The following is a 13,818-nucleotide window of genomic DNA, read 5'->3' as shown; positions in this document are numbered from 1 at the left end:
TGAGGGGCCGCACTGCAGCCCACCTTCCAACAGGGTCCCGGAGAGAGACGTAGCAGGCGCCGTAAGCTGAGAGGTGTCAGAGATGGAAACCTGGGGCCTCCGCACCCAACGGGCCCCCTGACCAGCCCAGCAGGGCCAAGACACCCACGTCATCCGACGCCCCAGCAGGGGCCCCGGGGAGCAGCCCCACCGGGGGAGGGGCAGGTGGCAGGCATGGGCCTGGTGTCCAGGGACAGACACTGCTGGCGCTGCAGTGGCAGCTCGGGGCGGGGGGACAGAGAGGGGCAGCGGGGGAGGCCGGCCGCCACTCCGCACTCTCCCCGAGCGGGGACGGGACACGCTCCTCTCCAGCCCCTGTCCCTGCAGCCCAGCCCTGCCAGAGCGGGAGACGCAGGAGGACCGGGACCGGCACCGGGAGCGCCAGGCCCCACGGGACGGGATCGCCCAAAACACATGGGCCCCAGGCCCAGGGGCGGCCGCCTCCGGGCCACCTGCTGTCTGCTTCCCGGGAGTCTGGGCGTCTGGGAAGCTGCCGGGATGTGCTAGTTCACAGCGAGATGACCAGATCGGGTGCGGGTGTGAGGTACACCTGCAGCTCGCTGGGGTCAGCCTGGCGGAGGCCCCTGGGTGGAGGGTCTCAAGGAGGTGGGGGCAGTGGAGGGTAAGAAGGCAGGTCTTTCTGCTGCAGCAGCCATTACAGCTGGAAACTTAAGAGACAGCCGCTTAGATAAGCAGAGATAAACACAAAACCAAAACCCACCATGTCAAAGGCTGAAAGTGGCCTCCTGAGCTGGGAGGAGATGGGGACGGGGTGCTCTTGGGAAAGGGCCTTTGAGAACTCTCTTTTTTAGGAGCACAACCTGTAGCACAATAGCTTCACTGCACTCCAAAGCATCCCTAGGACTATGTGCGGGGGCAAGGATGCCTGGGAACAGACCCCCCCACCCCTTCCAGGTGCAGGAGCTCTGCCGCTAACTTCTATGAATTTACAGGACTGCGTGTCCTGAAGGGAAACTGCAGGATTAACCCATCATCCTCGGGCTCTTAGGGCCTCGGTCAGCTGCAAGGAGGGAGGGCCGTGGAACTCCCCTTCGCCCGAGCCTACACTCACCCTAAACCCCCGACACCAGGGACATGCGGCTCTTAGGAAGCACGTAGAGACCTGTGAACAACAGGACTCACAATACAAAGTCTGAGCGCCGCTTCCTAAGAGGTGACAGCATCCATTACAGAAGAACTTCAGGAAAGAGAAAGAAAAGAGACTGAGCCCTAAGCCGGGTCATGGGAGGCGAGGCGAGGACGCACCTTGGCCCTGCCCTGCAGGCGTCAGGGAAGGCCCGCCCGGAGTCACTGATCTTGCCTGCGGCGCCTGTGGAGCACCCCCCCCCCCACCACCACCTGAGTGCCCTGGATGCGGAGCACACTCGGCCTGACCCTCGGGCTCACTCTCTAGGAGCTGGGGTGCAGGGGGGGGACTGTTAGCGGCCATGGGGCCCAGCATGGCTCGAGGGCTTGGTTCCGGAGGCTCGTCCCCACGGGCAAGCAACACCCACCGCAGAGATGATTTAATACAAATAAAGATATATCTGGGGACAGTCATGGGATAAAACCGATTTTCTCCCATTTCCCGCAAAAACCGCCTGTTGAGTTCCGATGACAAATGGGAAATGGTCAGAGAGGAGCATCTGGAGCTGGGCCAGGGCAGGCAGGACCCAGCGACGGCAGCAGGGGACAGGACAGGGACGGGAGTGGACGGGACGGCACAGGACAGGAGCCCAGCCGCTCCACCCCCCCCACCACCCCCCGGGGCTCCCTCTGGGAAGGAGCCCTGGGGAGCCGAGGAGTATGGGCCAGGCGGTGGGTAGACAAGGGTCAGGGTCTGAGTCCGGGCCTGTGCAGCTCAGGGAGGGGTGCGGGGAAAAGCATCTGCCCGGAGAGGCCCTGCCACTCGCCCTGGGCACCCCCAGGGCCTGACTCCCCACCGCACACGGCCACACGGACCCCATGCCATCACACGCCACGACATAAAGCCTAACCACGCCACACACAGCCCACGCCACACTGTGCGTGGCCACGCACCCTCCACACCGAAACACATGCAGCAGCCCATAGCAGCACGTGGCATGATAATCCACTTACAGATTAGTTTTCAATTGACCTAATTTTGTCTCTAAAATGTCTTGAAATGATAAAGAAAGAGACAATTGATCTTTACTTTGGCATTTCGTGACATCTGCTGCTTCAGACGAACACAGGATGAAATACAAACCGTACAGACCCATTAACCGGCCTCGCAAAATTAGTCTGGCCTGACGAAGACAGGACACCCTGCCCAGGGGCCATCTCTGTGCTCCGTGAGCCATCTATCGGGTGTCAGGGGTGCGTGTGCGCCAGGGCCCCGGGATGGTGCTGGGCCCGGCAGAGAGGGCGCTGTGTGTGACTCCCAACGAAGGCGTGCAGAGCAGCACACGAGTCCCACCAATGTGCACAGACACCAGCAGACAAGTGTCCTTCCGCTGGTACCAAGCACCAGGCACAGCACAGGGTAGAAGGCCATGGCCCTTCGTGGAAGGAAAGCCACTGGGGATGTCCGGGTTGACTCTGACCTCTCTGGTTTCAGAGCAAGGGGGAGAGCTGGGGGGGCCCAAAGCGAAGGCGCTGCCCCATCCTCCCAGAGGCCCCACCCAAGTCTCCATGGGGACACTCCTGAGCCTCCCAGAGGGGCTGGGACCCCAAGGTCACCCCAGCCAGCAGGGGTCACCCTGGCCAGCAGGTCTCCATGGGGACACTCCTGAGCCTCCCAGAGGGGCCGGGACCCCAAGGTCACCCCAGCCAGCAGGGGTCACCCTGGCCAGCAGGTCTCCATGGGGACACTCCTGAGCCTCCCAGAAGGGCCGGGACCCCACAGTCACCTATGTATGGCTGTCTAAGGGCGAAAGCACTGGAGATGGCAAAGGCCCAGCCAGCGAGGGAGCGCGGCTGCTACCCACCTGTGTCCACACGCAATCCTAAAGGCGCAGGGGACCCTTGCAGCCTGGGGCCCCAGCACGCAAAGGTGGGGGCCGAGGAGCGATCGCTTCGAGGCCCCTCCCGAAGCTGCGGTGGAGGCGGGTACACCGGTGCCGCATCGAGGCCAGAGGACAGGCGAGCAGCAAGGCCCCTCGGCCGCTCCCGCATGCTAGGCCCCAGTGACCTACGGGACCTCGTGACGTATGGGCCATACCAAGAGGCTCAGGAAATGCCCCCTGTGGCAACTTGGCCAAAAGGAAGGGACTCTCAGCAGCCTGCGTGCAGCCTGAGCCCTCCTGGGGGTGGCCGGGGTCTGGCTCCAGGGTCCACACACCTCCCTCTTCAGGCAGCCCTGCGACCCACTCCCTTCCCCCTCCAGCCCTCCTTTTAGGAGGTATTTATTCACATCCCACCGCACACGGGCACCTACGGGCACCGAGGGTCCTCAGAGGGCAGAACATGCATCTCATCTCTGACGACCACCTGGTGTGTGTGTGTGCACGTGTGTGTGCACACGTGTGTGAGCTGAGGGATACATGTGAGCACATGGGATCCCGCGATAGAGGGACGCCTGCTGCGGCCTCAAGGAAGGTGATGTTTGTCACAGAAAACAGTCTGAGCCGGGCACGTCACCAAGGGGTCTCACCTCCTTATCTCGGGAATTAACCAGAGGGAAAAGCCACGTTTGACCACACACTGAGAGGATATGGAAAATGTTTTAAAAGTTCAAACAAGGAAATTAAAATATTCGTAAGTTCCACTGAACAAAACAAAAAAATGCTGACACTATGATTTGTTCTCTCTTTCCTGTGCATACAACACAAGCAAAATCAGAGTCATTTTTATACGTATGTATGTGTGTAAATGCTTATGCGTATAAATGCGTGTAAATGCAGGTGCACATATACATGTGTAAATGTGTATATGTGTGTCAACGTATATGCGTATCTTCCATGTGTATATGTGTGTAGGTGTGTTCTATACACCTGCAGCACACAGCGTACATGCACTTCGTGGTTGTTCACGTGTGGATCGTGTTTGTATTTTCCATGTGTGCGTACATAGGTACGTGCCTGAGCAGTGCATGCGCCCAGGCATACGTAAATGTGTGTAATTTCACATCATGTTTCTCCCTCACTAGAAATATACTGGGAGCACTTTCCCACAACAGTAACTATTCTTTGAAGACAAGATTTTTGAGAGTTCTAGAATATTCTAACCAAGTACTTTAACCAACAGAAATCTCCTTCTAACACTAGATATTTAGGGTGCAGACGGTTTGTCTTCCAATAATTATGAACAAGGGGAGTTACGAGGCCCAGGTAAGATCTTGACATAAATTACTAACAGCTCCCGGCAAAGACTGCGTAGCACATCCCTGTGGGAAGGAAGGCACACCCCTGTGTACGCCAGCTTCATCAGTTTTAATGAAGTGCATCTTAAAGAGCACGGCTAATTTGGCAGGTAGCATCTGTTTTGTTTTTCAGTTCTTTACTAATGATTGGAAGATAAACGTACGTTTACCAGACGGCTACATAAATTCTTCTGTGGACTCACTGCTCACGGTCTTTCCGTTAGTTATTTGCACGAGCTCCCTGTGTCTCACAAACGAGCCTTGATCCTGTTTGTGACTTCTTGTGTTTCTCACCTTTGCTGATGGTGTTTCAGACGGACAGACACTTCCCAGGGCTGCGCTTACAACGTGTCACTCTGCCACTCTACAGAGAGCTGGCACTTTCTCCAGTCAGTGCCTGGGACTCTGGCCATTTTATACTAACGCTTTAGTGTGAGGCATTTCCGTCACAAAAGTAGAATGAGTGACAGGCTGACCCCGTGGCGGGGACAGTTTTCCCTCGCTCCTGCTCTACGAAAAGCCCGTCTCAGACAAGCAGAAGCCACACACCCAGGTCTGTCTGTTCTGGTTCACGGGCTGGAGTTCAGGGGTCCTCACTCAGGCAGAGGGTCTCTGACTCGCCTCCCCTGCTCAGAGCCCAGGTTCGCCCCGTCGCCCTGCGCCGGGCCCTGTGCCTGCCCCCAGTGGGAACTAGCAGGGGCCTTCAGGGCAAACACCAGCGTGCGCTCGCTCCTCTTTTTCACGTCCCTGGCACGTGTGTGTGTCTGAGCGTGTGCGCCGTATGGGGCAGGAGCATGGGGATCTGTGCCCGTCGTGTCGCAGAAACGGAAGTGCACTGCGGATTTAGAGGGGACCGTCCCGCGAATCCCCTAGGTCCTGCTGGGTGCCGACTCCAGACAGTCTTCGGCATGTTAAGTACTCTTTTATTTCTATTTTAGTAAGAGTTGAGTTGTTTTTCTATTAAATGCAAGAGAAGCTACTATATTTCGTGAAAGGTCCTGTGACTTGATGCCATGGGTCTGTCGCGAGGATGCTACCTCGGCAGCGAGCAGGAAGGGTTAGCGTAGCAGACCTGGCTCTCGAGGGGCCTGGCGGCAGGGCTGAGCCTTGGCTGGCATCTAGAATGTGCCTCTTGGGACGATCTCTCTGTGGTGAAGCCGGGGCTCCGTGCCAGCCCGCAGACACCCCTTGCACGGCGCTCTCGGGAAACACCGGCTCTCCTTCTGGGATCTGGGATCTGGGTGGGCAGCGGCGTCCCCGAGCCCTGCCCCAGTAGAAACCTCGGGCCCTGGCAGAGGATCGCTGGCAGGAGGGCAAGCTCCGTGGGGCTCCCGGGGAGGAATGCGGAGCCGGCACCCGGCTTCCCTCACACCCCTCCCGGGTGGCCTTCCCGGCACTGACCCAGCTGCGCACGTCTGCCCGGCTGGGTGACAAATGTCAGCCAGGGGCAGGACCACATGCTGAGGCCTGTGAGCCCTTCTAATGAAGCCCCGCATGAGCGGGACCCCCCCACCCCCCCACGCAGACAGAGTCAGCGACAGCAAGCCAGTTCACAGCTCCGGGGGAAAACATTTTACGGAGTATTTTTATTTAATATATTAATGGTTTAACTCTGCTGGTACTTATTAAACATATTTATGTTTATATTATGTGCAAGTAAAACTATATTCTAATTTCATTTTCATGTGTGCTTTCCTGGACTCAACCTGTGCTCACACCTGTGCCTCACTGGCCAGGCCCTGCGCGGGGGGCTGAGGCCGCCCCTGCCTGCACGGCTTCACGGTGCCCGTCCCGTATCCAGACACACACACGGGGGCACGCAGACACAGGCCGGCGCACGCGGGGCCACGCGGACACAAGCTGGCACACGTGGGGGCACGCGGACACAGGTCAGCGGTGACGAAAGGTCAGCGACACACAGGCAAGTTCGCGGGTCACAGGCCACACGGCGACAGGCTTCTCGAGTTTGCAAGAACTTGGTTGGGAAAACAGGTTCTGGCCTCAGAACCATATTTCAAAGCAAGAGTTTTGGGGGCACCTGGGTGGCTTAGTCGGTTAAGCGTCCGACTTTCGCTTAGGTCATGATCTCGCGGTTCGTGGGTTTGAGCCCCGCGTCGGGCTCTGTGCTGACTGCCAGCTCGGAGCCTGGAGCCCGTTTCAATCTGTGACTCCCTCTCTCTCTGACCCTCCCCTGCTCACACTGTCTCTCTCTCTCTCTCTCTCCTAGAAATAAAAAAAAAAAAAAAAAACATAAAAAAAAAAAAAAAGGAAAANNNNAAAAAAAAAAAAAAAAAAACATTAAAAAAAAAAAAAAGGCAAGAGTTTTGAAAATGCTCGTACTTATCCCAAAAGTATGGGTCCATTCAAGGGTTGTTGTTGTTGTTGTTTTACTTCATTTTGCAACAGTTCTGGTATTTTATATTCCCCCCAGATCTCTGTGGTCTCCCCAAAATGCAAGAGAATGGTTCTGCTGCCCACGTTTCTGGGTTTGCAGGAAGGCTGGCCCAGTGTGCTGACGTTTGTAAATGCCTTCTGAGGAAGATTTTTTTTTTTAATTTTTTTTAATGTTTTTATTTATTCCTAGGAGAGAGAGAGAGACAGCGTGAGGAGGGGAGGGTCAGAGAGAGAGGGAGTCACAGACTGAAACAGGCTCCAGACTCTGAGCTGGCAGTCAGCACAGAGCCCGACGCGGGGCTCGAACCCACGAACCGCGAGATCATGACCTAAGTGATAGTCGGACGCTTAACCGACTAAGCCACCCAGGCGCCCCTAAGTAAGATTTTTTTTTAAGTTTATTTATTTTTGAGAGAGACAGAGACAGCATGAGCAGGGGAAGGACAGAGACAGAGAGAGTGAGACAGAGAGAGAAACCCAAGCAGGCTCTGCACTCAGTGTGGAGCCCGACATGGGGCCCGAACTCACAAACCATGAGATCATGACCTGAGCCCAAATCAAGACTCAAGTGCTCACGACTGAGCCGCCCAGGCACACCCCTAAGATGTTCTGAACTCTACTCATGAACTCTGTTTTCTGACCCCATCATTTATGCTATGCTCTAATTCCTTTATCACCTTTATTGTACGTTGACTTTATTTTCTAACTTCTCGAGTTAAAGGGTATTTTTTTTTTACTGTTTTTATATAATTAAAATATTTTGGCTGGGAATCTGTGTTCAAGCCCAACACATCACATCACATCGTTCATAAAGCTGTTCTATGTCTACGGGATCACCTTCCTCTTGGCGGGGGAGGGGGGAGTCTTTAATCTCCAAACGCCTGGTGTCCGCTGTAAAGGGTTGCGCTCAGCGGCTACAGCCCACGTTGTTCCCGCCTTTCCGGACTCTGACACCTTTTGTGGCCTAGGTCAGACCTTTCACTTTGTAAACGTCCCATGAAAGCTCAGTCTGTACAAGTAAAAGCCCACCCGGAGCCCTCGGGCCGCCCCCAGTCTCTGCCGTCCTGACTCGTAATAACCCTACTTGCCTCCCCTCAGATCCGCTGCGTCTCCTCCTAGGCCGGCTGCATCGATTCTGTTTTATGAAAGTTTTAAATTCGACTTTAACGCTCAGACAGAAGAGCACATGAGTCAAGACCTCCACGGAGGAGCGCCGTGTCCAAGTTCCCAGAAGTCTCTGCCCCACGATTTCTAGCTGCAGAGGCGCCGCCGGGCCACGTACGACGCCTCCCTCTCTGCTGTTCAGCGTCCCCCCTCGCAGCCGGATGGGAACACTGCCAGCCGTGGGTCCTTCCTGTGTCCCCAGCCCCTTCACCGAGCCCGTTCCCCCACCGCCCGCAGGGCTCCCTGCCCCAGACTCATTCGGCTGCACCGGTCCGCTTCCCCACACCCCTGCCCTCGGGACAGGGCCCGCCTTCGGAAAGCCCAGGAGGCCTCCCTGGCTCTGTCCCCTCCTCAGGCTCATCTCTGGACCCCCAGGCCCTGCACGCTCAGTGCCAACTTCGCCGACTTCCTTCCCATGCAGAGCAGGTTGTCCGGCGGCCCCGCCCTCTGCTGCGGCCCCCGCCCTGCTCTACCCTGTGACAGGCTCCTGCTCAGGCCCCACGGGCCCCTGTCCCAGGCCCTGCACTGAGCTGCAAGCAGCCCACACGCATGGGTGGAAACTGAGTGACCGCAGGGCCTGGCCCGGAGGGGTGCGCTGGGCCGTCAGCTGACCGTCCCACAGGACCAGGAACGTGAGAGCAGACGGAGGCCCTGCACACCCCTGGTCGTGCCTGATCCCGCTGAACAGCCGCCCGCCACTCACTGGGGCCTCCTCACCCCACCACCCGCGGGGCGCCCGGGGGCCTTCTCATGCCGCCTGCGGAGCAGAGCCGGGCGCCCACTCACACGCCCAGCACCCCTCTGGACGACGGCCGCTCCGCCCACTCCTGCCCTGTGCTCACAGGCCCCCGTCTCTGCTAACGAGGCTCGCCATCCACCGGCAGAGACGCAGCAGTGGACTGATGGGCTGGACGGGTGTGCACATCGTTAAGCATCTCAGGACCCGCGAGAAGGCCCGTGGCTCCTCTGGAAGTTCCAGGCTGCTCACCAGGAGTTAACTAATGACCCTCCTTCCTCTGAGAAAGCACTGCACACGGCCACCTTCTGTGACTAAGGGACTCGCTCTCTTCAAATTCAAAGCAATGATGCCAGTTCCTATGTGGGGAGGGCTTCCCCGTGTCACAGAGCATCCTGCGTCCAGGCTGCTTCTGGGTCACCGTCCCGGCCGCAGGACCGCAGCGGCCCGGCTGCCAGGTGCCCCTTCCGCCAAGCACCGGGCTGGGCACTCCACGCCCTGGGGGCAGGGAGGGCTGTCTGGGAACGAGGCCCAGAGGGACAGGGGCTGCAAGGGGCTGGGCTCAGACCCCCGGGGTCCTGGGGCACCAAGCCACGCAGCTCAGACCTTGCGGGGGAGAAGAGAATCATTTTCTCGCATGGCGGACCCTCCACTCCCTGAAACGCTGTACTTAACAACCAGCCAGAGACCCCAGGGAGGCCGCGGCCTGGGGCTTCGCCACACGGCCCGACGGTGCTCCGAGGGGCACGGGTGCCTCACAGACGAGCCTGCGGTCCTGGGGCGGCTCTTGAGCGCCCGCAGTGGGGGTCGGGACAGGTTTCCAAGCCGCCGGACACGCTGGAGCCGGCCCTCAACGGCTGACCCGGCTGCGTGTGCCTGAGCTGGGGTGGGGGGGTCTCGGCTGCGCCCTCTCTGTGCCCCAGGCCCCTGCTGGGAAACGACGCCCTCAGGGGCCTAGGAATTGCCGCCCGCCAGGCGGCGCTTAGGGGGGCTCCTTCCACCCCAAAGACCCTACAGAACCTTATAAGGCAGAGGCAGAAGCGGGGGCAGAACCCAGGCTGGGACCTCAGGGGCCGGCCGGGCTGGGGGCACGCTGCACCTGGAAGGGGCCCGCCCTGGCGCCCGCGGGTGCTGTGAATGGTCACCGGTCAGGGCGGCCGGTCCTCCAGGGAAAGCACAAAGCTCCGGGCACTGAGGCTCAGCACAGGAGTGAAGGCCCGCTCCAGAAGGTACCTCCCTCCATCAGAGGAGCCGGCGACACCTTAGCCCAGGTGCTCCTCGGGGTCGTTCATGGGAGCAGACGCGACCGGGCTGCTGGCCTGGGCGAGCCTCGCAAGCCAGCACCCCGCTGCACCGCCCGGCCAAGCCCCGGGGAGCTGAACGCCGGGGCAACCCCGTCACCGCCCCCACCCGGCACCTGCGGCGGGGGCCCTGGGGCGCTGTGGGGGCTCTGCCTTGCTTCTGGGAAGCTTGCTCCTCAGGAAGACATTCTGTTCTATGCAAATGACTTAGAGCAACACTTATTTCCAAGGGCCAAGTTACAATTCCGCAGAGTGAGAGGGAGGGCCCGAAACGCCTTCCTCCAGGACGCCCTCTTGCTGGCGGCCGGGGCCCGTGGTCTCCGTCACTCAGGCTGTCCTCCACGGACACAGAGGCATTCTCCTGAGTGTCACAACGGCACACCCAATTCCCCGTGCCCCCCAGGACTCCACAGGCTCTGTTTCCTCATTTCCTTCCCCATTCAGGCCAACCCTCCGCCCGCGTCTGGGGGCCGCTGAGCCCCGCTGCCGCCTTGCTCCCCACGCATCCCACACCGCCGGCGGACCCTGTGACCACCACGGGCCGGCAAGGGTCTCCTAGAAACAGCGGTACGCGACAGCGGGCCAGCCAAGGGTGGGACTTGGTGTCACCTCTTCCAAGGCGCCAAGACCGCCGCTGCCTGGGGTCACCTGGCACGTGGCAGCGCCCCGGACAGCCCCTCCCGTGGGCTCTTGTGTGAGGGGTGGGAAGACGGGAGGCCGGAACAGGCCAGGGGTGGGCAGGGGCGGGGCCCGCCCAGTCCTGGCTCAGGTCCCTCTCGGCCAGGGCCACTCCCACCTGCCGTCCCCCGGCCCCGGGGGTCACAGCCCTGCCACAGCCCCTTCGTGGCACTTCCTAATGACGAGGACCAGAGCTGCCCTGCACAGTCTCTGAGACTGGAGCACCTGTGGGCAGGGAACCCGGAGGCACTGTCCTCACTGGGGCAGCAGGGGAGGAAACGGAGGGCAGAGTGGCAAAGCCCCTGCGTGAGACCATTCCTCTGTCACCAGTCTCTCCCCAAGCAAGCCCTGAAGCGCCGGGGGGTGAGCGCCATCTCTCAGGCACGGGTGGCCCAGGGCTGCCCAGTTCCGGATCGGGTCCGCGCCTCCCACCTCAGCACGCCCTCCGGCACAGCCCGCCAGGGCTTCATCCACCCTCGCCCCGCCCCGCCCCTGCGGGCGGAGCCTCCATCAGGATAGCAGTGAGAATCCCAAACGTGGTCGGCCGTGAGCCCCAGGCGCCGGCATGAGCTGCCCTGTGGGGGTGCCCGGGGAATGTCACCAGGGTCACGCCGAGGCTGCCAGGCCCCCGGACACGGGGCGCTTCTCCCTCACATACACAGCGGGCCCTGCGCGGGCACCTCAGCCGCACTGCCCTCCCGAACCCCCCACGGGGAGCCACGGTGCCACAAGCCACACAGACGGCCCGGAGCCACCACACTGACCTAGCACCATGGCACCTCCTAGTCTGTCCCTCACCTAAGAGACAAGAGGCCCAAGGAGGTGAAGTGGCCAGAGAGTGACCCGCCCGGTCCCTGGTCCCCACTGCCGGTCTCTTTGGTGTACCCGAGGGGCCCCATGCCCCTGGGTCACTGGGCAGGAGGACCTGAGCACCCTGGGTAACAGCGGAGGTCACCCTGTGAAGTGGCCCACACCCCCTGGTACTCAGGCCACCACACGTAGGCGCACATTGGGGGTGGGGGGCAGGGGCCGGGACTCAGCCCGACAGAGCGCCCAGCTGAGCACAAGGTCTGATGATGGACGCCACAGTGGTTCTCCACTAAGTCACGGAGGAGACTAGCCCAGAGAGGCTAAACGACATGCCGGAGTCACATAGCCGCCCAGTGGCTGGGCGCCCAGGCTGTCTGCCCTAACCCATCACAGTCCTGCAGCTGCCCTGGGGCCCTGTAAGGAAGGGCCTCCAGAAGCCTGGGACACAGCGGCGTCTCTGCATGGTGTGGCACAGCTCGTGCCCCGGTGACCGTGGCCACCGTGCTTTCCTGGCTGTGACGAGCTTTCCAACGGCAGCAGGTCAGCCATGAACCGCAAGTGCCCGGCCCAAAGCTCTGGCACAAACAGCCCTGTGAATTCGAGGTCTCTACACCTCCCAGCACAGGATCGAGCCCACGGCTCCCCGAGAGGGCACGGACTTACCTGGAAATCCCGCTCTTCCAGAATCTCCTTCCTCCACCTCCCCAGGAAAGCAGCGCACACGTATAAGTGGAAGTGGGAGAAGCCTTCGGGCTCGGACTGCAAGAGAGAACGCGGGGTGGTCAGTGGTCCGCTGCCCCAGGCCGGGCTCCCGCAGCCCAAGGCCGTGATTCCGAAATTCCCACCCCCTCGACATAAGCACAGGCTGCTGAGGGGGGCCGGCTCCTGCTGCACAACTCCTCTGAGGCCGAGGGCGCTGCCGGGGCCACGAAGCCCACTGGACGTGGGGCGGGGGGACGAGGCTCCTCACCGGCCAACGACCCCTGCTCACCATGGGTTCAGCTCGGCCCCTCCTCCTGTGCCCGGGCCTTAGTTCAAGTGCGCACCGCCAACTTCTGGAACGGGGTTCCCAACACTCAGCGGTCAGGGGGCCACCACCACAGATGCCCGTGTGACACCCGCACGACTCCCATTAACCATTTACGAAATAAGTGAGCAAGGGAAGAGACGGTGGCGTGCCCCGGGAAAAGTGAGGTGAGGAAGAGGGGAGCAAAGTGCCGGGCCAGGGGCGGGCTGGTCTGCAGTTTAAATAAGGATCTGTCACCTAAGGTGACATTTAAACGCAGGCCCAAGGGGGGGAAGGCACGTGGATGGCGTGGGGGAGAAATGCAAAGACCCTGAGGTTCCAGACTGCCCAGCACATTCCAGAAGCAGTATGGCTGCAGGGGAGAGTGAGGTGAAGAAGCAGAAGCCATCGTTGGGGATGATCCAGATCCCAATGGCGGTCCTGGTCACTGGCTTGTTCTCATGAGCTCTGGAACCTTCTGGCAGAGGAAGGACCATGCTCCCCAAGGACGCCTCTGGCTGGCGCGCACAGAACAGGCCTGGCATCCGGGAGAGCAGGGAAAGGCAGCCCCCGAGAGACCGGTCAGGGGACCGCGGGAATCACAAAATCAACAGGTGTCAGTGATTCAGGCCGAGGGGGCAGCAGCACAGCCTCGGAGAAGAGGTCAAATTCCAGAAAAGTTCTTAAGGTTGAGCCACGAAATATGCTACTGATGTGGACAATATAGGGGATGAGAGGAGAGGAATCAAGGATACACCCAACATCTTTGGCCTGAACAACCAGAGGAAGGAAGCCACCATTCTGCAAGGTGAGGACAGGTTCGTGGCAATTTGTGGAAGTGTTCTGGTGGGAGGCTGTGAATCCGTTGTGTGCACATGCTAAGCTTCATAGGCATCCCATCCAGAGTGCAGGCCGGAGGCCCGTGGTCCAGGCCAGAAGCATACACGGCACGGGGGTGGGGGCGGGGCTGGGAGGAGACCCTGGCAGGCGAGGATGAGCACTGGCCGTGGCCATGCAGAGGTCGCTGGCAGACAGACGCTGGCAGAGGCTGACTGCCGTGTGTTAGGAAGGAGGGAAGGAGACACTAGAGCATCCTGCCGGAGACTTTATTTTTTAATTGATTATCTATTTTTAAGAGACAGAGCGTGAGCAGGGGAGGGGCAGAGAGAGGAAGACACAGAATCCGAAGCAGGTTCCAGGCTCTGATCTGTCAGCACAGAGCCCGATGCAGGGCTTGAACTCACGAACCGAGATATCTTGACCTGAGCCGAAGTCCGATACTTAGCCAACTGAGCCACCCAGGCACCCCTACCAGAGATTCTTTTTTTACTTAATGTTTTTTTTTTTTTTTTTTTAATTTATTTCT

At 59.8% G+C, this 13,818-nt stretch overlaps 1 protein-coding gene across 2 annotated transcripts in view; it reads right to left on the bottom strand.

Moving 5' to 3' along the window:
* TBC1D22A (TBC1 domain family member 22A) overlaps window positions 1-13,818 on the bottom strand; it is a 299,853-nt gene that overhangs the window by 19,440 nt on the left and 266,595 nt on the right. For both annotated transcript variants that reach the window (XM_039236992.1, XM_039237000.1), the window contains exon 12: window positions 12,110-12,205. In XM_039236992.1, the coding sequence (XP_039092923.1) occupies window positions 12,110-12,205 (96 nt within the window). The remainder of the gene's footprint in view (window positions 1-12,109; window positions 12,206-13,818) is intronic.

Source organism: Hyaena hyaena, unplaced genomic scaffold, assembly GCF_003009895.1.
Source record: "Hyaena hyaena isolate Hyena2069 unplaced genomic scaffold, ASM300989v1 scaffold_4, whole genome shotgun sequence".
Classification (NCBI taxonomy): domain Eukaryota; kingdom Metazoa; phylum Chordata; class Mammalia; order Carnivora; family Hyaenidae; genus Hyaena; species Hyaena hyaena.
Note: the sequence above shows the minus strand (reverse complement) of the source record. Positions and strands in the feature narration are given on the sequence as shown.